Below are 21,916 nucleotides of genomic sequence, written 5' to 3' on the forward strand. Positions count from 1 at the left end.
TTTGAGTGTGTGCGTTAGCCACCAAAAATATGAAGAAAATATCAATAACCATCCTAAAGACAAAAATGCTCATTATTACTTTGTGACATCATGACGCGCACACACACCGAAATAGAGAAAACAAATTATTGTACTGTATTTAAACAAAACTTAAAAAAAAAAAAACATTTGTCAAAAAGAAATTGCAGCAGAAATTTACATAAATTAATAAAAATCCAAATTTCCTGTCGCATAAATATCCTTGCATCAAAAAAAAAAAAATGTCAGTGCAATAATACAACTGTCCTGTAGTGGAACATCATGCACTGCTGCCCCCCCCCCCCCCCATCATATGTTTGCCATGCCACAGGTGTTCACGTGCATGTGTGCGTGTGCGTGTGTTGTGGTCATGCACACACATGCCACACGTGTACACTGACTGTTTGCACCTGTGGAGCAAAGGCGTGCAGATGTGCTGTGGCGCAAACACACTTCACAAGCGAGCGGCTGGTGGCGCCGATGGTGGCGTGACGTCATGACGTCATCGTCGACGTTCCATTCCGTTTTATGGAGAAAGCGCCAAAGGAAGACAAATTCATTTACCTTGAAACACACGAACACACGCTTCGCCCGTCATTCCGATTCACTTGGGGATGCCAACCACAGAGGAAATCCTCCCTCAACCTTCCTCCTAGACACGCGCGCGCACGCACGCACACACACACACACACACACGCAGCGTAAAAGATGTGTTACACAATACTGACCAACAGAGGTCCTCACATGATCAAATAAGGAGGAGAGAAAAAGGGTGCATTGATTGGAATGGCGAAGAAAGAAATAAGGGAAAAAGGAAAGAAAGATTTTCAGGGGGGAGGAAGACAGAAAGGAAGTAGGATAGAAGGAAGGAAAATGCAAGAAGGCAAGAAAGAAGTGAAGAGAGAGGATGGTAAAAAAGAAAGAATGGAAGGAATGGAAGAAAGGAGGGTGAGGGGGGCCAGGATAGAAGAATGAAACGAAAGTGATGGAGGGAAGGAAAGAAGGAAGCAATAAAGGAAAGGAATGGAGGGAAGAAGGATTTAAAGAAAGAAAGGAAAGAAAACAGAAAGAAGGGATGAGGGAAGGGAAGGTGAATTCTGTTGGAAGAAAAGGAAGGGAAAGAAAGATGCATGGAAGTGGGCGGTCAAGGCAGAAGAAACCAAGAAAGAAAAGAAAAAAGATGGCAGAAATCAAAAGAACGGTGACGATACAGAATGAAGTGGGGAAGGAAGAAAGGAAGGAAATGAAGGAGGCAGTGAAGGAAAGAAGGAATAGAAAAGCTATAAGAGCTTTAAGTCGATCTTCTGTTTCCTTTCTGCTTGCATAATGTTTTATGTCCCAATACTTGGGCCCACGTGGTTCTCAGCATGTCAGCGCACTTGACTACAACAAACACGCATGCGCACACCCTGAAGATAATCACAAGACCATTTGGTACTTAATTACGTTTACTGAAGTAAAAGAAAGAGTTTCAAATTCCGTATACTGGTCTTGAATACATTAGAAACCGGGTCGGGCTCTGAAGTTTGCGGACAATCAGTGGAGCCCAAAGATCAAAGCAAACACGCTGAAGCAGCATTTACATGTTATGCTGCATGCAAATGGAATAAACGGAAAGTGGGAATACTTTGAAATCCAGGTTAAAAACTCGGTATAAAAAAAAAAAAGTAATTAGTTGCAATCATAAAGTGTTCTCGTGATTGACGGAGCAAGCGTGTGAGCACTTTTGTCACGTCTGCGCCGCTTTTGATTTGTTTGCGATTTGGCGTACGGTGTGATGCTGTGACGTCTGTCTGCATGGCCTCGGCACAAACAAGGAGCCGTTTGTGCGCACAAGACAAATCACAGGACTCACATGCTGTTCGCAGGGGAGGGACGCTAAACGCAGGCCCTCCACTTCATCATCGTCTTCTTCGCGTTCTTCACTGGCGGTGACAACACAAGCAAGCACCGGACTGCGCGGCGAGGATTAAAACATGGACGACAATCCACGAGAAAATCACACGGAAGATGCGTCACCACATGGACAAGGTATGAAAAACATTTTTTTTTTCTGTTTTGGGAGAGGTTGTTGAAATGAAATTAAACTCAGAACAGGAAAACATAAATAGGAAAGTGCACGAGCGATCATATTAGCGCCGTACTGAGAAGTCAAATGAGGAGCTGAGTCTGCAAAAGAGTATACCTTGGACCTCGGGAACTGAAAAGTGGCTTCGTAAAACTGTCAGGTGCGTTCGATTATCCCAAGATATCCTTAAGATGAACATTTTTTTTTTTTTTTTTTTTAATCATGCAATAATTGATTTTTTTAAATTTTTTAGAGTTGTTCACTTAAAGAGGACAAAGAAATGCATTTTTCCATTGCCATTTTTATGTTTTGTGCTTTCAGTGTGAAACGAATTTACCGAAAATACAGTAAAAACTTGAAAGCAATTTTTAGTTTAACTGCACAATGTTCTCAAATACGGGTGGAACAGTGGTTAGCACGATGGCCTCACAGTGCAGAGGTCGTGGGTTCCATTCCGGCTACGGCCTTCTTTTGTGGCGTTTGCAATGTACTCCCCGTGCCTGCGTGGGTTTTCTCCGGGTATTCCGGTTTCCTCCCACATTTCAAAAACATACATGGCAGGTTGCTTCAACGCTTTAAATTGTCCTGAGGTGTTATTGTGAACGCGGATGGTTGTATGTCTTAGTGGGCGCTGTGATTGGCTGGCAACCCGTTCAGGGTGTCCCCTACCTACCTACCGCACCAAGACGGCTCAGATCGGCTCCAGCACCCTTGCGAGTAGAAGCGGCTCAGATAACGGATGGGTGGATGTTCTCAAATAGACAAACAGATGTGAAGCAGCTCAAAACAAAATTTTCAAGCATTTTATCAGCAGAATTTAGTTTCTCAAGAATAAGCGAACCGAATTGCATTTGTTTGATGTTTCTCATTTATATTTGCTATTTATTGCTTAAATAAAAAGCGCAGGGTTCTCGACGAACGGAAAATATAAAGCAGAGATGTGAATGGTAGAAATTGGTCATATGATTTATCTCTAACCATAAATACACATCATCCAAAAAATGCTTTTTTTTTATCGCTTAGGAAATGAGGAGAATATGCAAATTAATCAGTCAAGTAATAATCACGTTTTGAAAAGTCCCACTTTCTCTGGGTGTATATTTCAGTGATACCGTTGTTGAATTGCTGTTGTTTTTTCGAGTGTGATGACCTTTTCGCAGCCTTTTAGCAGCCTGCCCGCACATCAGGAACACGACACTGTGTCCCTTCTTGCGTTCACATGACGGAGCACAGTTGTGTGTGTTGTAAATCTCTAATCTCGTTGCACACTTGAGTACAATGACAATAAAGGGATTTCTATTCTATTCTATTCTATTCTAAATGCTGAATGTGTATTTCACTCAGCGGCGCTCACCTTTAACATTTATGGGACAAAGTGAGGCTGTTGTCAGGCTAACGTCACGTTGCATGTCACAGAGACATAAATTGTGGCACTTTCTAGAGTTGTGAATATGGATGAATGACGTGCGAAGAAGAATGGCAAATTATATTATTATTATTATTATTGTTGTTATTGTTATTATTATATTTTATTATTATTATTATGTACTGAGACCCCACATTGTATTTGCCAAATTCACAGATGTTTTTTTTAGGAACTTTTTCACTCTTCTCAGACCCAAGCCATGTCTAATACAGTCGGAATGTGGGGTTTTTTTTTTCAATGAAGAAAATAACACTATAATATTGTAGTTTATGAAATCATACAGCAACAATATAAATAAAATGTAAAGAATTAAACTGGTGACACAATTCATAGCGGCTCCATCTGGTGTGTGTGACTTTTTTTTTTTTTTTTTTAAACGTATGGTACTTTTGTGAACTTGTTAAAAAAAAAAAATGACAGGGATATTAAAAAAAAAAAAAAAATTGGCTTGTGAATGGGATGAGCAAACAAAAGCTAAATTAACTGATGGTCAGCCAAAATAATGTAGTTCATGTTCAAAATGGGTAGAAAGAAGCCAGAAACTTGTCCTGGACATATATAAGAAAAAAACAAGATTTGGGGCACTGCATAAATTAAACCAAACAAGACCATCTTCGCTGCTATTATATTAGCATCGCATATTTTTGGGAAGTTGACTGACTTGATCTAACATGACTTCATCTCCGGGTTTCTCCAGTCAGGTTTTGTATTTGTTCTGATGTTTTTTCTGGTATAATGTTTATTATCTCTTAGTTGGAACAACTCACGTGTGCTATTTGGCAACTGCTAGTTTATTGCTCTGTGCCTGATTAGGAGAATTATTTAGTCAATTAGATGATGGAATTTGAGGAATTAGAATTTGATGAAGTGGATTTGTTTGCTCTCTAGAATGGATGCTACGAATGGCTCTTCTTTTTGCAGACTGGCACATCATGCCTGTTTGTTTTGTGTTCAATGGCCTCGGTGTGTAGTGAAGCTTAATTCAAAAAGGATTTGGCTGGATTGATTGATTAAATTCATTTGGATATTTTGGCATTGATATAATTCCCGCTTTCCGCTTATTATATTGTCAATTTGTACTCCTGGAAATGTAATCAGTTACGCTTTCAATTTTCATTGTTATTTATCATGACTTTTTGTAAGTTGATTCCCAACGATTATTAATTTTTTTAATATTTTTTTATAATATTTAGTGTGTAACGTGTTCATTTATTTTGGTCAAACCAGGTCTTTATCCTGCTCAGCTTTCTACCTGCACTTTCCAGGAGTTGTCACTATTAATTTTTTTTAAATTTGGCGGGCCAGATTAAAACATTTAACGGGCCGGGCTGCATGTGGCCCCCGGGCCGTAGTTTGCCCACACCTGGTCTAGGTGTGTTGTGCTTGAATATCCATTGCTTGACAGGTTATAACATCGACAACATCCATGCTAGCTGCTTCCGCCTATCTGTGGTGCTTTGTATTGGGTTTAGCATCAAGCTAGCTAGTTTGCCAAGAATTGTTCACTATCTGTTAAAATGCTGCTTGTTGTGAAGTTAAGTTCAGTGTTACTGCCACTTATCCCCGCATTAAAATGTTATATCTCTGCGTCAATCACCTTTTTTGAACTCACAAAGAAGCGTCATTTAGTCAAGACGTAGCTTTGCTTTGCTGCCACCTTGTGGCTTCTACGAACATTTTTACATTTTCATCATTTATTTGTGCATTTTCTCTGGCGGGTGGATTTAGAATTCTATTATGTTGTTATTGTTTTTGTTTTTTTTCTTCTCCAGATAAAGAAGAAGACAAAAGTGTGCTGGACACTAACATGGACGTCGCTCAGGTAAGTTGCTTTCTTGTGTCCTGCTAACTGTTTACATGCATTTGATGTAAAAAAAAAAAAAAAAAAAAAAGAAAATCACCCTACTAAAATTCTATTAAAATACATCAGCTGAACATGAATATGATTTAGGAAAACGAAAAAGAGTTTTAAAACAGCAAAGTTGTACACTTGTGAAAAACTCCAATAATGAACACACTTAACAGTGTCATTCAACTTTAGACGTCATAATGTTCCGATTACATAAAGTTCCATACGCATGTTCTGTTCATAGCCACGTGCACTTTTCCCAGGAATAAGTCGATCAGTTCGTGCGGACAACGCATTGTGCCACTTGCTCGCTTTTTGTGTTCTCCATCTTTCTATCTCTGTGTGTGGGTCATGTGAACGGCATCAGGCGGGAGGCATGTGTTCGCTTTTTTTTCCTCTCTCTCTCTTCTTCTTCCTCGAAGCTATCTATTTGATGTCTGCTGCACCTGGAGGCTCAAACATTAGCTGTCTGTGTGGTAAACAGGACAGATGCTCGGTATATCATGAGATTATCATGAAAAAAAAAATACTTCTTGTTCTTCAGTATTATTCATACTGAATTTCCCTGTAAATCGAAAATAATTGTCTTTTAAATTTGACACGCCACAGAGAAAAGTGTTGTTAACCTCTTCAAATGTGAATGAAGAATAAAAATGAGGCATGAAAGTGGTGAAAAATCAACCCATTCGCTCTGTTCTCAAACGCTGCAGACATATCCGCGAACTGCGTTGTGTTTTGGTAACCTCACCTTATTGGAGAAAAAAAAAATACATTTAATTTTAAATGAAAGTGAACAAAAGCATCACAACAAAATATCTGTCTTTGACACACCAGAGTGTTTAGAAAATTAAATATTAACAAGGTTTATTCATTTCATTTTTTTCAAATTTGGCGGGCCGGATTAAAACGTTCAAACGGCCGCATGTGGCCCCCGGGCCGTAGTTTTCCCACACCTGGTTCAGAGCAATTACCTTCAAACACGAATAATGTATCTACAAACAAATCTTTGAGTTCATATCTTAAAATTTTAACAATGGTTCGCGTCTTTTCATTCATAAAAAAACATTCAAAATGAAAGAAAATAAGCCATCAATCCCCCAACCATAAAAAGTATTAACAACCCTAAACGATGTAACCGCGCAGCTGCAGGGCCTTGTGGCGGAGCTGCGCGAGGGGCTGCGCGACTGCCTGGCAGAGCTACGCGAGCTGCAGAAGAAAGACCGGCAGCTGGAGGAGAGCCTGCAGACCCACCAGACCGACGTGGATGATAAGATTATGGGCCTCAAGAACTCGCTCAACACGTTCAAGGTGCCGGACACACCATGAAGTGAACCCTCCTGAAACAACGCACACTCCCACGTACACGCGCACAATGAGCGTATTCGCGATGGCGGTCGCCTAATGAGGAACATCTGACTCAATGGAGGCAACAGAGTAATATAATATATTAGACAGGAAGGCAACTATTTTAGGTGAGAGTTTTTACCCAATCAGAATTCAGCTAGCTTGTGTTGCTAGGCAGATTTCATAATACCAAAAGCACACTGTTGCGATAGCCAATCAGATCACGGCTTGATGACAGTAAGGCCTTACGTTGAAGCTGATGAGGGGGCCCGCGCTCATCTTCCCAAAACCTTCTACCTGTTTCCATTTGCAGGAGGAGCTGAGCGCCGCGTTCTTCCACATCCAGGACGTGTCCAACAGACAACAGGAGCTGAGCAAGCATCTAGAACAATCGCAGCCAGATACCCCCGTCACTGCCCCACACAGGTACTGTACTACAGAAACTGTCATGCTCACTACGACGATAACCATCTAGAGGAGAGACACTCACATATATCTGATTGGTCCCAAAAGTAGGAAGAGCTCCAAGTCCGATGTGCTGAGCGCATCGGAGGACGAGCGCATGTGCGCACCGGGCCAATCGGAGCTCAGCATCATCCAGCGCTACTTTGGCGAGTCGCCGCAGTCGCAGAGGAGCGTCACGTCGATGCACAGTGAGCAACTAATAAATGGTGCTTACTGAAAACGTTGAAATAAAATAAAATGTGTTGTAGCATCCACCTTGGAGCAGCAGAGGTGTTCGTCATCCAGAAGTCCGGCGTGGGGGGACGGCAGGAACGGTAGAGAGGAGACGGAATCGGCCGACAGCCTCAATGAAAACAGTAAGAAAATGCCATTCCGCATGAGAATATACGGTAATCGTAGCCTGAAAATGAGAAGATCAACATTTTAGAGATAGCGGTAGCGCTGCAAAAGACAAGCACATTAATAGCAAAATGTGACTCATTGTTTTTTCTAAAGGATGTCATTAGTAGGTGTACTTAATTAAATGGCTCTTGATAAATATGGTCATGTTTCATTTAGATTAAAAAGTGCTAAAAAAAAGTGTTATAAAGTGCTGCACAGATCGAATATATATATAAAAATTAATAATAATAATAGTAAAATTATATATAAATATTTCTAATTTCTTTGATGTATTAGAATTTTACAAATAAATACAATAAAATGAAAAATAAAAAATACAAGGCAATAAAATACGATGACATTAATATAATAAATGACATACAGTTGGATAAATAAAATCTAAATGAAATAAGAAAAATTGAAATTTAAATATAAGAACAAATAAGACAACTTGTAGGTGAAATGAAATCTAAAAAAAATCTAGTTAAAAATACAAATAAAATAAGATTAAAAAAAGAACAAATTCAAAATGCAATACGAGAGAAGTCAAATGTAAAGTACAAATAAGACAAAAAAATGCTAAAATAGAAAACAAAAATTATTTCATTACAATGAATACAATTCAAATAAGATGAATGGAATAAGAATAAAATGTAAAGCTAAAATGACAAGATACAAGAAAATTATATTAAAACTAAAAATAAAATTACATCTAAATAAGTTGTGATAACCAAATAAAATATAAAAAATTGAAATAAAAAAGCTAAAATCAAATAAAATAAAACAAAAATAATAATAAGAAAATTAAGTAAAAAGACCCCCCAAAAAACCTTAAATGTATGACAAAAAAATCTGCTGGAGCCACGTCAGTGTTTTTCTCCTGACTCAACAATAATGCACACCTGCTGAAGTTCGTAAAGAATGCAATGCAAATTCGTTTTCTTGCAGGTCTGAGACAGAAAGCCGCCTTGGAGCTGCTGGAGTCCGAGAGGATCTACGTGTCCCACTTGTCTCTGCTGCTGAAGGCCAACATCTCCTTCAACGGCTCAGAAGCGCTCGCTGCGAAAGACAAACGGTGAAAAGAATGTCGCTGTTAACGATGACTTCATTATTTGTGCGCACACCTACGTGCACACCCGTGATCTAAATTGAACATTTACAGTGATCGGAAGGCAGGAAATTGATAAATCTAATAACACACTGTAGCTTGTTAATGTCATTCCTGTTTGGCCTCCAAGCACGTGTTTACGAAAAAGCACATGGGCTATTTCTGATTTTATTTTTGTGAACGTTTGCACTGTTTTTTGACAAAAGTTCATTACACACCAAGTGTTAACGTGGGTTACCAAAATCCACACGCATGTCTTCTCTGGGCGGTAACAGTCCGTTTCCCAGCTCTCTGAGGTTTTTGATCCAGCAGCACTTGGACCTGCTGCACACCCTACAGGAGCGCGTCCTCAGGTGCCAGTGGCAAGGCATCATGGGAGATATCTTCATGAGGCTCACCAGCAAAGAGGTGAAGTTGTGCACAAAATTTAACTACATGTCTTTTTTTCCGGACCTAAACTGGACATGACTCCATTATAGCACTGACACATAAAAAAAAAAAAAAAAAAAAATATTAAATAAATAAATAAAATAAATGAATAAAATAAATAAATAAAATAAATGAATAAAATAAATAAAATAAATAAAAAATAAAATAATACTGTAAGTAAAATACTGTAGTTAAAAAAATGAAATCAATTTATATTCACGTTTACAACACATGGCTCAAACTATTTGCATTTATATCAGGGTGCACTCATGGAGTCCAACGCTGTCATCTACTGCCTAAGCATTTTTTTTTTTTGGGAGCATGAAATGTAGTACAGTATGCTTTTGTACACACAGTCATCAAGAATAATCGGGTCAAAAGTTTGTCCGTCATGACTTTTCCAATTCGGATCAATTACAATGAAAATTAAAAAAAAAAAGAAATAAATGCCAGCACAGTTTTGAGACAATAACAAACCGTTGTACCACTTGCCAACTCTGTGCACTGTGTACGTGACTTGGACATGGACTTTTTTTTTTTTCTTTTCTCGCCCCAGAGTGACTTCCTGGACTTGTACGTGTCTTACCTGAAGGAGCTGCCCGATTGCCTGGCCGTGGTCACTATGCTGGCCTCCAATGTTGTCAAATCTTCTGCCTTCCTGGAGGTAAAACACAACAAAAATAAAATAAATCAAAGTCTTGGACCGCACCTAATAATCAATGTTGGCTGAGCTAGATCTCCATATGCTAATTTTGACTTTTTAAAAGACACTTTAGGCGAGGGTTTATATTTGTCATCACTTTCCCAAACTGAGTGATGCAATAAATACATGTAAACATTTTTTGAATGGCTAACCTGAACCACCCCCCTCTCCCTTCTTGCTGTGACTGGTTGCCTCCAAGAATGACATCATGGGGAACGAGTCCAAACCCTCCCTGCACACGTTGCTCCTCCAACCGGTGCAGAGGATTCCGGAATACTTGCTGCTGCTGCAGGTAACACAGTACAGACAAAAAAACAAAACAAATCATGCGTGTCAATTTATTTCTTTAAAGAAATAAAAATAATAATAATAATCATCGAGCTGCATGCTGTATAGTACGTAACCTCATTCGGGTTTTAGTGAAAATTTGTTTGTCATTAATATAAACTTGTTTTTTTTTTAAATAATTGGTTAACTTAAAAAAAATGACAATTATATTATGAAACAATTTTTCACGTTTTATTAATAAATTCAACTATTAACACAAATTAAAAACAAAGGATATCAAAATGTATTTTGCACATCCATTCAACTTGTGTTATTTGTTTTATTATAAATGAAGCAATTTTTAAAAACTGCATATTAATTTAAACAGTTGGTTATAGTTAAATTAATTATATTGTAGTTAAGTTCATTACGTTATAGTTAAAATAAATTTTATGATCCACATTTTTCTATTTGTATTTAACAATTGACTATAATTTAAGTAATTATCAAATAAAATAAAAAATACAGAGCATTAAATATTTTAGTTTTGAACTATTATACATGTAGTCAATGCCAGGCAGAAATTTAGGCCAGAATTTGTTCAACCTCACCTTTTTCTCCAAATTGATACGAAAAAAATAAATAAATTGAAATTGGATCTTATTTTCTTATTTTCCGGCCATTGACCGGACGAGACTAGTTAGCTTAGCATGGCTATAGCTAGACAAAGGTGGCCCATTTCATTTTCACATGTGTTTAGGCGTTGCTGAGGCAGACAGAGGCCTCGCACCCAGACTACTACCTGCTACTAGTGTGCATCCAGCAATTCCGCAGCTTCTCCAGCCAGCAGCAGCACCTCCTCCAGCGCAGCCAGGAACTCCTAATGCACAATCGCCAGGAGGTCAAAAGGTCAGCACAAAAACATTCATATTTCTAAACACAACCTAGGAAAGTCTGGACGGCGCGTGTGCGTGTCTCCTGGCAGCAGGTCGTCCATGAAGCAGCTTCTGAGGACCATGGAAGGCGGCCTTCAAGGACCTCCGTACACTCACAACAGCACCGTGCTGTAAGTACGGATACAAAATTTTCAACTATAGTTTTTGTTAGTTTTGTTAACATAAAATTTAGTGTCAGTTATTTGAAAAAAAAAAAATAGCTTCCATTGTTTCATTCATTTTCATCAACTATAAAAAACACTTTTTTAAAATATAAATCATAAAGAAAAATGCCCATCTTCTTCTTGGACAGTGAGCACGTAAACCAGGCCAAACACAGCAAGCAGCGTCTCCTGGAGCAGATGCAGTCCAGCCATCGCTTCCATGAGCGGGATCGCGTGCAGGAGCCTGAAGTCAACTGTTACGATCCCGAGTGGCCGCCTCAGCTGCAGTATTACAGCCCCGACGTGGACTCGCGCAAACACAAACCCACAGGTGAGATTCACACTTTGCAAGGTTGTTGGGTTACTTCTACTGTGTCTTCACCAACCTTTTGGCGTCTAGGTCTGGGCAGCATTCCTGAAACCGAAGCGTCAGAGCGTTCCTGCCTGCATCACCCGCCTTCCAGGCCGTCGGAATTCCGGCAGGTCCAGCCGGGCTCGGCGCTGGCCGACGCCTTGGGGGAGTTCCTTCTCCCTCCCGATCCCCCCGGGATGGAGTGCCTCTACGAGGAGGAAAGGATCTCCCTCCAGGACGCGTCGGCGTTCGACCGTTGCTCCTCGGCCTCTTCCGACTCGTCCATCGACATCGCCTTCGTCAAGTGTCCCAAAGGACCCGTCACTCCATCGCGCCACCTGCCGACAAACCGGGATATCTTTGGCAACGGGTACAACAAACTTGCCAAGCGAGGGTGCGTCTCCCCGGACGAGGCTGTCCTGATGCGCCACGCTCACCAACGCCCCCTTCAGCCCAGCCAGCGCAAAAAAAGCAAGGTGAGCAAAATCTGGCACTGAAGTTGTTGAAATTCCAGGCGGGTCATCAACACGTTTGCCGGCTTTGTAGTCGCTGAACGGCCTGCAGATGGACAGCACGGTGATGGACGGCGGCCACGCCAAGCTGGAGCGGCAGGGCAGCAGAGGGTGCGCCACGCCGTCTCGCAAGATCCACAGCTCGCCGGGGAGCAGGAAGGACGGCGAGAAGCCGAGCGACGACCTTCACGGGCTGCTTAGCTTGGTGGGTGAACGCACTGATGGGCATGATCGGATTGCTATATTGCATTTTTGAGCGTAATCAAGCAAGATCTTGTTGCGTAATTTGTATGTCTTAAAGGAATTTTACTGTAATGGATTGCATGAAATTGCATGGAATTTGAAAAAAAAAAAAAGGATCAACAGGGAGTGTTATGGCCATTCAGGCCTAGCTTGCTGCATCAACGGGCTGCGGCGGGAGTTGACTTTCATTTATCTGGGTTTGAGACCAGCACTAGACAGCTCCAGTCGGTTCGGTGTTGGGGCACAAGTCGGGAATCCATCCAGAATTGGCTGCATGATGGGCAGCGGCATGTATCACGACACTACCAGTTGCCTAAACGGGCTGTGGTATGGTTGGAAAATCAAAGACTGCAAAGTGTCACCGGTACAACGAACTCTTCAAAAAGTGTTTCATCCGCCAAAAATAGCTTGTTGGAAATATTGCACACCCAATCTTGTGTGACTGCTTATTTTCCAAGGAATTTCTCTTGTTCTTCTCCCACTTGAGCCATGGCGGAACCTTTAAGCTGCACCACAATCAAAAAAGGTAGAAATGTCTGCGGGAAAATCCGAAAGTGGCCTGCTGGAATAAACTTGACATCAGTTATGTGTTTCATTGACAAGCGTAAAGACAAAATTGAGACTGGTTTGAGATTTGCTCACGTCACTTGGGACTTGCTTGATAGTTGAAGGCTGAAGATCTTGAGACTTACTCCCACGTCTTTGCGCTCACCCCTCAGGACCCCGCCGCGCAGCTTTGGGGGGGTGAGGAGAACCACCACCACCACACGCCGTTAAGCGAGCGGAGCCGCAAGCAGGACAAGGGAGGCTTTCGGAGTTCCTTCAAGAAACTCTTCAAGAAGAAGTAAGACGAGCGATGCCGTATGTTTTCGTCCAGGTATAAAGTCGGGTGGTCGATTACTAAAGCGTTCGCTTTCCAACAGGGGCGGCGACGATAAGAAGGAGAAGGCGGCAGAGAAAGGTCAAGAAAATCAACAGGCGGACGTCAGAGGCACTGCGGTGTGAACGCGTGTAAAACTGTCCGCACGAGTAAAACATAAAGCACAATTTCATACACACACAATATGCTTTGAATACACCGCACGTAAATAAAACATAACAGGTCGTAGAACTATTTGCTGGAGATCGGCAACCCTGCCATAAAGTTTTAGAATTACCACAAGATGGCAGCAAAGCACTACTGTTTTTATTGACTGACACTTTTCAACTCACTTCAACATAGTTCAACGAGGAGTTGAGTTTAGAACAGGAAGACTCTCCTACGGGGGACTTGGCCCAACTCAGAAGCAGGTAAAGGGTGCAGAATAGCAACACTGGATTGTCAAGTTTTTGGGCGAGGGCTCACAAATGTAAATGCTTTAGCTTCAATTTTGACATATGGTTCTTATCAAATTGTTGACATGCAAATGTTTGTATGCTTGAGCTGTTTCAAGATGTGATATATTTGGAATGACCGCTGAAGAATGTAGAAATTAAGGCCAATTTGTATTTGCTTCTATGGTTACAAATAAACTGTTTTATGATAAATAAATGTAACATGTATTTCCTCAATTGGCTATGTGCAGTGAATTTTTGAAAATACAATCGTCCCAGGAAAAACAAAAGGTCTAATATCAACCGATTAATCAGTTGCGATATAAAACTAACCAACAAAATCACCACGTGAAACATTGATGCGTCACATTTTTTTTTTTTTTAATGTGTTAACCTCTCATCCTCATGAATCTTGTTACACTTCTCCAAACAAAATATAGGCAATTGTACAGTATGTAAAACAAACCCAATTTTATTTTACACTATATACATGTCATAACGTGCGCATTGCATCGTGAAAAACAAACAAAAAAACAATTGTGACAAAAAGAAACAAAAGTGAGAGTCAGACATTTAGTGTGTGTTTGCGTCAGTGTTCACATTAAATATGCTGGGAGGTTTAAGTAAAAAATAATGGGACATTTTTTTTTGTAACAGATGTTGATTCAAAAACATATTTCAGTGGAATGTCTCATTCATGCTGTCAAATGCGACGTTACAAATTCCCCTCATCACAAGGCCGACTGAATCTAAATTGACACAGTGTGGTTATCACATGAAAGGAGTCAAATCCGCATTTTAACATCCATGTCGCTGCGTATGGAATGCGAGACAGTTTTTAAACAGTTGACTTATTGTTGGGGGGGGTGTTTCCATAAAATGCCAGCCTACAATCGGCGTGATCATTCGTGGGGTCGCGATTAAAGTTTGGACAATATAATTCAGTTCTCGACTGGCAGAGATTTCACAGCCCCCCCCCCCCCAAAAAAAGTTATATACTTGGAAGACTGGATTTCCTCAAATAATGGCCTCCCTTCTCACAGACAATGTGCCCTAATTAATCGCAAGAAAAAACAGGTGGTACCATTGAGGAGCAAATATTCCTTGTACTATGACTGGCTGTGGCATCTGTAAAGCTGACATCTAACTAAATGATGTTTCAGTGAGTCAGTACATTTTATAATATTATAGTGCAATAGAAATGATTTTATTTACTGCAAGTATAGAGTTCTGGGAAACATATTTTCAAATATGTATTATGATACAATTCTTATAAAATACATCATTTGATCCTTAGAGGCAGCAGGTACTCTCTGTAGTGGAGTAAATATTCTGTTTGCGCTCCGGCCACTATAAGAGGAAATACAGGATGTGGTATATTGGTGGATGGTTTCATAAAGTTGTTCAATTTTGGAAATTCTATCAATGTATATGGAAAATTGTAGTTGGTATGAGGCTAAATTTATAAAATTCTTAAATTGAAATAAAATGACACAGGTGACAGAATATGTACAATGAAAAAGAACTATAAAAAAAAAAAGCCCAAAGAATAAAAAAAAAAAAATTGTTTATATGTGACTATTATTAGAAATAGATTTATCATTAGTGTCGTTTAAATCCGTGGGAAAGAGTGTTCTATGACTTAAGTTAAAAAAAAAATGGTAATTAAAAAAATTGTCAAGGGGGAAAAATTACAAATGAGCATAATGTTTTTCTGTGAGCAAATCACTGTGAGAAGCCTCTATTGTAAACTAGTCAAGAAAACTTGGTTGGGATACTGGTTGCTTGTTTCAAATAGGACATTTAGCCACCAATTGTTCCGAACACTCATGAGGGAATTATTAAAACGGACGCTGTGTGAGGACACGTCACCCGAGCTCGAATTAGCGAACATTAGCGAAGCTAATCGTCAATGGTGTCGGAGGAACGGTGAGTATGCCGCTTCTGCTTTTGCGACAGAAATGAAGATGATACCGAGATGCGGTTCCCTCAGAAGCCTAGAAAAATTTGCAACGTGGTAAAGACCTTTTCAAATGGTTCATTTTAACGGTTGCTCCTGCACGAGAAGAAAAAGCAGATTGTGAATGCTTACCCTTGCTTAACTGAGCATTTATTGCATCGGAGGAGAATATATTCTCTTCCAGTAGTTCTGATGGTTTCTAAATTGAAATTCTAAGACTCGCCAAAAATCCTCTCATGAAGTGAGAATAATGTGCTGATAGAAGCTCAACAGGACTTGTGAGGAGGCCAAGCAAGAACAAGCGTCAGCTGGAGTTCTCACTCGAGCTCAGAGGAGCAATATTCAAGATAACTGAAGTCATGAAATGCATTCATTCTTCAAACATACTGCCACATGTGTGGAAGAACCACAGTCAAAAATTGTCTGCCCCCTGAAAACCTCACGAGAAGACACACATGGATGTGGCTTGCATTTTCACCTTCCCAAAACAATGACAAGAATGTTTTAAAAGGAAAGAGAACAAAAGGCAACCGGAGGTGGAGGTTGCTTGAATGTGACAGTATTCCAGAGGCGGGTTAAATTTTAAAAACAACTTCTTGCATGCTGTTGAGCAACCTCCAGGGGCCTCGGAGGATTTTCTTGAGGGCAGAACAAGCGCAAAAAAAGGCCAGACAAGAAAACTATAGCACATGAATGTCATGTGGTTTGAAAAATGCCGAACGACCAGCTCCTTGCAGGAAACAAAAGCAAGCGTGGTCTCCAGGCGAAGTTGCTAATCGTTTAAAGAGATAATTAAAAAGGGGAAACCACAGATAAAAAAAAAAATCTGTAAGATCATTGCAAGATTGGTGCGTTATCAAATCACACTAGTGAGAAATGGTGGCACTTCCTTAAAAATGAAAATTGGCAAACATTTTTGCTTTAATTTGAGTTGTATGCGGAGGAAAAGTTTTAACAGTATTCCAAGAGCTCCTTTTACTTTAAGTTTATATTTGATGCAGATACTGTCACGTGACAAAAAAAAAAAAAAACTTCAGTCATTTTACTGTGAAATAAAATGTGAAAAAAAATGGATGTCTGTGTTGCTTGCTATGGACAAGATGTGTGTACAGACGCACATTTATAATACACTCGCTCTCTCTCGCTCATATACACTCGTAATAACATCACATTCCTTTCACAAACATCTTTTTCTCTGTGCAAATGTTTAACACCAGTGGTTCAAATAAAAAAAAAGACGACAACAACATAAAAAGCCTTGTGAGCAGAACTGCATAAAAATGAAAAAGATGTTTAAAAAGAAAAAAAACGTGTGCAGAATGAAAAAGTCGTCATAATGTGTCTGCATTTCTAGAAAGGTCCACACTCGTCGACTTTGAGTTCGTCTCTGCTTCCTTGTCACATATCGGGGAAGCAGGAAGAGAGTCGGTTACCTCCCCTCGTCCGTCTGTCTTTCCGTCATCTGACAATTTGTTTGTTTGTGCCGAGCAACTACGCACACGCCTAACTACACTCGAGCAGTTTTAGTGTTCATATCCGTCCAAAAATACTACATTTATATGTACATCAATTAAATAGACATCAGTTAAGCACTTATGTGGCTGTTGTTGCTAAGCGGAGGCGGCCGAAAGCCTTCTCCATTTTTTTTTTTACACACATAAAAAACAGGAGGCGTCATCCTCCTGCTGGCGGATTAACATCATGCCACAATAAATAAAAGTGAGGGGATGGGGTTACGATAAGGGGGAGAGGGGTCTGTGTGCAAGATGGCCGCAGTAGTAGCACAATGTGTACAACGAAGTAGTACAAGTGGTGTGGAGGTCTGACCTCCTGGCAGGGCATCATGAGCAGGATTCTTTCTTACATAGTCATCTGCCCTTGAACGCACCGCGGCGTCTCTCCGACACTGTGAAAGGGGGATGCGGGGGGGGTTGCAGGTGCAGGGGGTGGTGGGGGGCAGCGCACTCCCCTTTGCTAGTTGCTAGGCTCTTAATGCGGGGTGTTAGCATGTGTGTGTGTGTGTGTGTGTGTCAGTAGCTGTTTTCGTGGCCCGCCAGGATGTAGAGGTTGCTGTGGGCTGTCGGGTTGTCAGTCGGCCGACTCTCCAGCACCACCACCCTGAAAATGACAGATAGGCACACAGAGATTATAATGCATTATTCATACGCAGCAAGAATTTATTAAAAACAAATGTTGAGCACCCACATAGGACAACATATAACTGCAATAAAGACAAATAGGCTATGTCCACAAATACGCAGGATTTGCTTTAAAAAAAAAAAATCTGTCTTCAAAAAAATATATTTGCAGTCTAGTTGAAGGTGATGCTACAATTACTTTTAGCCAATCAGAAGCTGGAAGAAAAAACAGCAAAAAGGCGCTATAATATTTGTGAACTTATAGTAAATGTAATCCTGCCTATCACCTTTGTAAATCGGGTATCAATTTATTGAAAGAAAAAAATATCAATGAAATTGTGAATTTAGTTTTTTTTTTACAGCGTACTCAAAAGAGCATGAGCAGGCAGTCAAGTGAAAGGTGTCAAAGCAACAGGTGGCACTGTTTTAGCACATTAAAAACACTTCAGTTTTAAGTTAAAAATATGTAATACAATACACAAAAAATTGAGAAACAAACAATAATAAACAAATCCAAAAAATACATTAAGATTAGCATTATTTGTATTTTCCCACAATGAAAGCCAATTTAAAAAAAACAAACAAAAAAAACCCAAACTGCGCTTGTATGGACATGGCCTAAATTACTTTGATTTATTACCATGGGAAGAACCCAAAGAAAAGATGCCATCAATCAATGACGCGAGAGTGCAGACACCAAAATAAAAGTCATTTCTTTCCAAGCTACTCATCTACTTACAAGATCTGTTAAAAAAAATGTTTATGATGCTCCATAAGACTTTTGGTGTCTTCACTCTCATGAAGCAAGAACCGCCTCCACCCTCCAAACACACACACTTCCTCTTAAACCGGCCAAAATGTTCAATGAACGTTCAATTCTGTCACCAGAGAGTCAGCGATACCTCGGCAGGGTGATGCCGCTGTCATGGGGATCTCTGTGGTCGTCTCGTCTTTTTGTGAGAAGGCATCAGAGAATGTTAACGCACAACTGTGTGTGCGTGCGTGTGTGTGTGCGTGCGTGCACGGGCCCACATGTGTGTGTGCGCGTGTCCCCACCTGTCTGATCCCAGTAGTCTGAAGATACGCGTGCTGTCCGAGATCTCCTGCGTGATCTGAGCCAATAGACAACATTTCAAGGATTTACAAAAAAAAATTAATTAAAAAAATTAACAAACAGTGTTGTGGGTTCTGAGACAAGAAATCTGGCTCACCTCGTTGGTCTTGAAACTCCTCCCCTGCATGCCATGCCTCCAGAAAGCCAACACGCTATCCTGGAGACAAACTGAAGGAAAAAAAAAAACAACAACAATGGCTAAGTCCACTGGTAGCTCAACTTGGATTTTAATTCATTCCAGTTAGGTTTTCCTACCCGTGGACTCGATCTGGAAGTTGAAGGTGAGCTCGGCTGACAACTTCCGGCTGGATTTCAGTCGGCCCTGGAGGTTGACAATCTTGATACACCCTTGATTAAGACAAAACAAGAAATGAGAAGATGTGTTTTGAAGGCGCTCATGAGACCTCCGGGTGACTCACGGTCAAGGCAGACGAGGATTGTGTCCCTCTCCAGCTGCGTGACGTGGATCACACACGTCTGAGGCGTGTCTGCGGCGAGAAGGAACACATTTGGAGGATACCGAAAACAATTCTTCAACCACATATCAAAAAGACTGCAACAGAATCTAATTCAAACATTCATCGGTACTATTTTTTGGAGTGTAAGACGCACTTAAAATCCTTCCATTTGTTGTACTGCACGGTATAATTCCCGCGGCAACAGCGAGCATTCTCACCCGTCTCTGTGAACCAGGAGGAGGTAGCGTTGGGGTTGGGGTTGACCGTGCCGAAGCGGACCACTTGGTTGAGCTCGCTCCCTTTGCTGACGGCCACACAGATGAGCGGGTAGGTCTGCTCCGGGACCACCAACATCTCAAAGACCTCCAGCGGGCACGGCAGAGGGAAGTCAATGGTCTGTTCCCACCAGGGAAAATAAAAAATAAAAAGATGAGTTATAACTAAAAGAGCAGTCAATTGAGATTAAAAATAGAGAAAATGTCATGGTGACCTTGATGAGCATGAACTTCTGCATGGATTCCACCCACTCAAGCAGCATTACATGGGACTGGAAGGCCCCACAGAGGTACTTGTGGCCTGTATACGGGTTGCGCACTGTACACAAAACAGCAATAATTAACATACAAATCGCGCTACAGTGGCGTGAGAGGACAAAATAACAACATTGCATGTTATAAATGTTCACAATTGAAAACATTCACCCTAAATATGAGAAACTTGTAGGCAATAAAAATACTTACCTACGCAACACTTTTGGCACCCTTTAGTGTCTGGAATTTTTGTGGAAACGGCAAACTTCCTGGAAGACAAATACAACACTGCAACTTAAAAAGCAGACAAAATGACACAATTGAACAACCAGTCAAAAAATAAATCACGATACTTCAGCATCACTTATCAAACAGTTGGGAATTAGACCACAAATTTCACATAAAGACGAACAAAAAGACCCTGCACAAAAATGAGACTGAATGCTAAATATTGAACTTTTTGAAAGCGTGAGAATCAACGATGATGTCATTATTACTACTGGTAAATAAGCTAATGTAACAAAGTAGAATATTTTGTCATAATGTAACAGTCATCTGCTCCCTTGAACGTCATTATAAAACTAAGTTATTACTATTATTAATTATGTATTATTATTTTGCAATGAATACGGGTTTAAGTATTATATCCAAAATTTCCCTGACAGTTACATTTCAATTATTCTCGCATCGTGCAATTTATGGTATTGGAAACTTTTACCTGGGTATCATTTTATCAGGCAGCTTGTGTGTGGGAATGGCTACTGGTAACTTCTGCAGCTGCCTGGCCTGGTCGAAGAGTCCCGGCAGGCCGTGAGAGTACAGCTGGGAGGCTTTTCCTGCATATGCAAAGGCACAAAAAAAAAAGTAACATTTAATTGTTTGGTAGGGCAAATTGATTACAACTAATTGCTGCGTGACAAATGTGAAATGACTTACCGGATACTGACAAAAGATTATTGTTCATGACGTACAACCACGTGCACCGGCGAGGGAAGAGCTACGAAGACACAGAGGGCGCAGCATGTTTTTGACGTTGCTACAAATACATCTCGTGACTCCACATGCAAGTATTTACCACACACAAACACACGGCACTAATAGGAAGTGCATGACTCACCTGTTCCATTGTGGTCTCATGTAGCTCATTAAGGTTCAGTGTGTAAATTCCCTCTTCAGCGCCAAATATCAAATATTGATCTGAAACAACACATAAGATCTGTATTGGACAAGTACAACAGCATGGCTTGAGATCTACCACTTACAAGCCACATCTGGACGGACTACATTGTTTCAAAGACTATAATGTCAAAGTCAAAAAGGTAAGCAAAGCTGCAATGAGTTTTGTTGGATGCATAGATTGATTCCACAGTGAAGATGTTGATGCAGAGTGTATGAAGTGCTGATTCCACAAATGCAAATTATTTATTTTCTTTATGGTCACTCCATATTTATCAAACACTCGGGGCTCCACTCCAGCAAGTGGAAGCCACTTGCCTCATGGCAACACCCCATCTTCGGCGTTGGTCGTCATGAGAACAAAAGCCGTGCTCCTCAATGGTTCCGCAGTAGAGCGGCCGGGCGGGGGTGAACCGTTGCTTATTTAGATGAGACAGGCCCACCCCCCAAAACAGGCTGAGTCACGGGAGGCATAAATAAAGGCACTGGGCTGAAAATTGCACGCACTTATAAAATAGATGAATAATCTATTATTGTTATTTTAGTGAAAAATTTGGTGGTGTTGATCAGTTAATTTGGGGAATTTTCCTTTATTTTAATTAATCTTAATTCATACACATGTATTGTTTTTTTTTGTTTATAAAATAGTCGATATGCATTTGTTACCTCTGGTGTCAGGGTTGATCCAGGAAGTGGCACAGTGGATCTTGAGAGGACAGCCATTGAACACCTTGGAGAAACATGCACCCATCTGCAAACACAGACGGAGGAATGGTGATTAAAAATGGTCAATAATCTCAAAGATAAATTCTTAATATCTGTTGTAAAAGTTCACAAGGACACTTACATGGACTTTGGGTGTGGGTGGGAGCCCGTTGCTACTTGGCATCTGGCATAGATTGACATACAAACACACCCAAAATGGATAAGAAATATTTTCAAAAGAAAAACATAGATACCCT

The 21,916-nt window shown here is 40.5% G+C and overlaps 2 protein-coding genes and 1 long non-coding RNA gene across 12 annotated transcripts in view; 1 reads left to right on the forward strand and 2 right to left on the reverse strand.

Annotated features, from left to right (window-relative positions):
- Positions 1 to 1,945: 1,945 nt before the first annotated feature.
- arhgef33 (Rho guanine nucleotide exchange factor 33) lies at positions 1,946 to 13,326 on the forward strand. Of its 2 annotated transcripts, none has more exons than XM_088304496.1 (17): positions 1,946 to 2,049; positions 5,285 to 5,334; positions 6,505 to 6,669; positions 7,019 to 7,131; positions 7,219 to 7,358; positions 7,419 to 7,526; positions 8,500 to 8,626; positions 8,935 to 9,067; positions 9,645 to 9,752; positions 9,991 to 10,083; positions 10,819 to 10,967; positions 11,044 to 11,119; positions 11,311 to 11,488; positions 11,558 to 11,985; positions 12,056 to 12,226; positions 12,984 to 13,108; positions 13,188 to 13,326. In XM_088304496.1, exons 1-17 carry the CDS (start codon positions 1,995 to 1,997, stop codon positions 13,267 to 13,269), a joined length of 2,301 nt encoding a protein of 766 aa, XP_088160622.1. In that variant the 5' UTR covers positions 1,946 to 1,994; the 3' UTR covers positions 13,270 to 13,326. The 2 variants fall into 2 exon arrangements, with proteins under 2 accessions (XP_088160622.1, XP_088160621.1); XM_088304495.1 differs by having other exon boundaries at positions 11,047 to 11,124; positions 11,307 to 11,488.
- On the reverse strand, positions 5,291 to 8,661 carry LOC148329991 (uncharacterized). Its single transcript, XR_015845049.1, has 4 exons — positions 8,454 to 8,661; positions 7,426 to 7,570; positions 7,196 to 7,308; positions 5,291 to 7,087 (listed from the first exon to the last, which is right to left on the reverse strand). It is a non-coding gene; the product is annotated as an uncharacterized LOC148329991 (long non-coding RNA).
- Positions 13,327 to 13,938: 612 nt separating the features above from the next.
- LOC148329992 (mitogen-activated protein kinase kinase kinase kinase 3-like) overlaps positions 13,939 to 21,916 on the reverse strand; it is a 32,395-nt gene continuing 24,417 nt past the window's right edge. For 7 of the 9 annotated variants that reach the window (XM_088303926.1, XM_088303930.1, XM_088303934.1 and 4 more), the window contains 13 exons: positions 21,802 to 21,843; positions 21,621 to 21,705; positions 20,896 to 20,975; positions 20,715 to 20,775; positions 20,497 to 20,614; positions 19,989 to 20,047; positions 19,739 to 19,842; positions 19,467 to 19,644; positions 19,210 to 19,278; positions 19,046 to 19,138; positions 18,888 to 18,958; positions 18,733 to 18,788; positions 13,939 to 17,656 (listed from right to left, as the gene is read on the reverse strand). In XM_088303926.1, the coding sequence (XP_088160052.1) occupies positions 17,569 to 17,656; positions 18,733 to 18,788; positions 18,888 to 18,958; positions 19,046 to 19,138; positions 19,210 to 19,278; positions 19,467 to 19,644; positions 19,739 to 19,842; positions 19,989 to 20,047; positions 20,497 to 20,614; positions 20,715 to 20,775; positions 20,896 to 20,975; positions 21,621 to 21,705; positions 21,802 to 21,843 (1,104 nt within the window). In that variant the 3' untranslated portion in view covers positions 13,939 to 17,568. Of the gene's footprint in view, positions 17,657 to 18,578; positions 18,627 to 18,732; positions 18,789 to 18,887; positions 18,959 to 19,045; positions 19,139 to 19,209; positions 19,279 to 19,466; positions 19,645 to 19,738; positions 19,843 to 19,988; positions 20,048 to 20,496; positions 20,615 to 20,714; positions 20,776 to 20,895; positions 20,976 to 21,620; positions 21,706 to 21,801; positions 21,844 to 21,916 lie in introns of all 9 variants that reach the window. The other 2 variants (XM_088303933.1, XM_088303932.1) reach the window with 1 other exon arrangement.

This window comes from Idiotropiscis lumnitzeri, chromosome 9 (genome assembly GCF_059441095.1).
Source record: "Idiotropiscis lumnitzeri isolate Australia: NSW breed Sydney's pygmy pipehorse chromosome 9, RoL_Ilum_1.0, whole genome shotgun sequence".
Lineage (NCBI taxonomy): Eukaryota > Metazoa > Chordata > Actinopteri > Syngnathiformes > Syngnathidae > Idiotropiscis > Idiotropiscis lumnitzeri.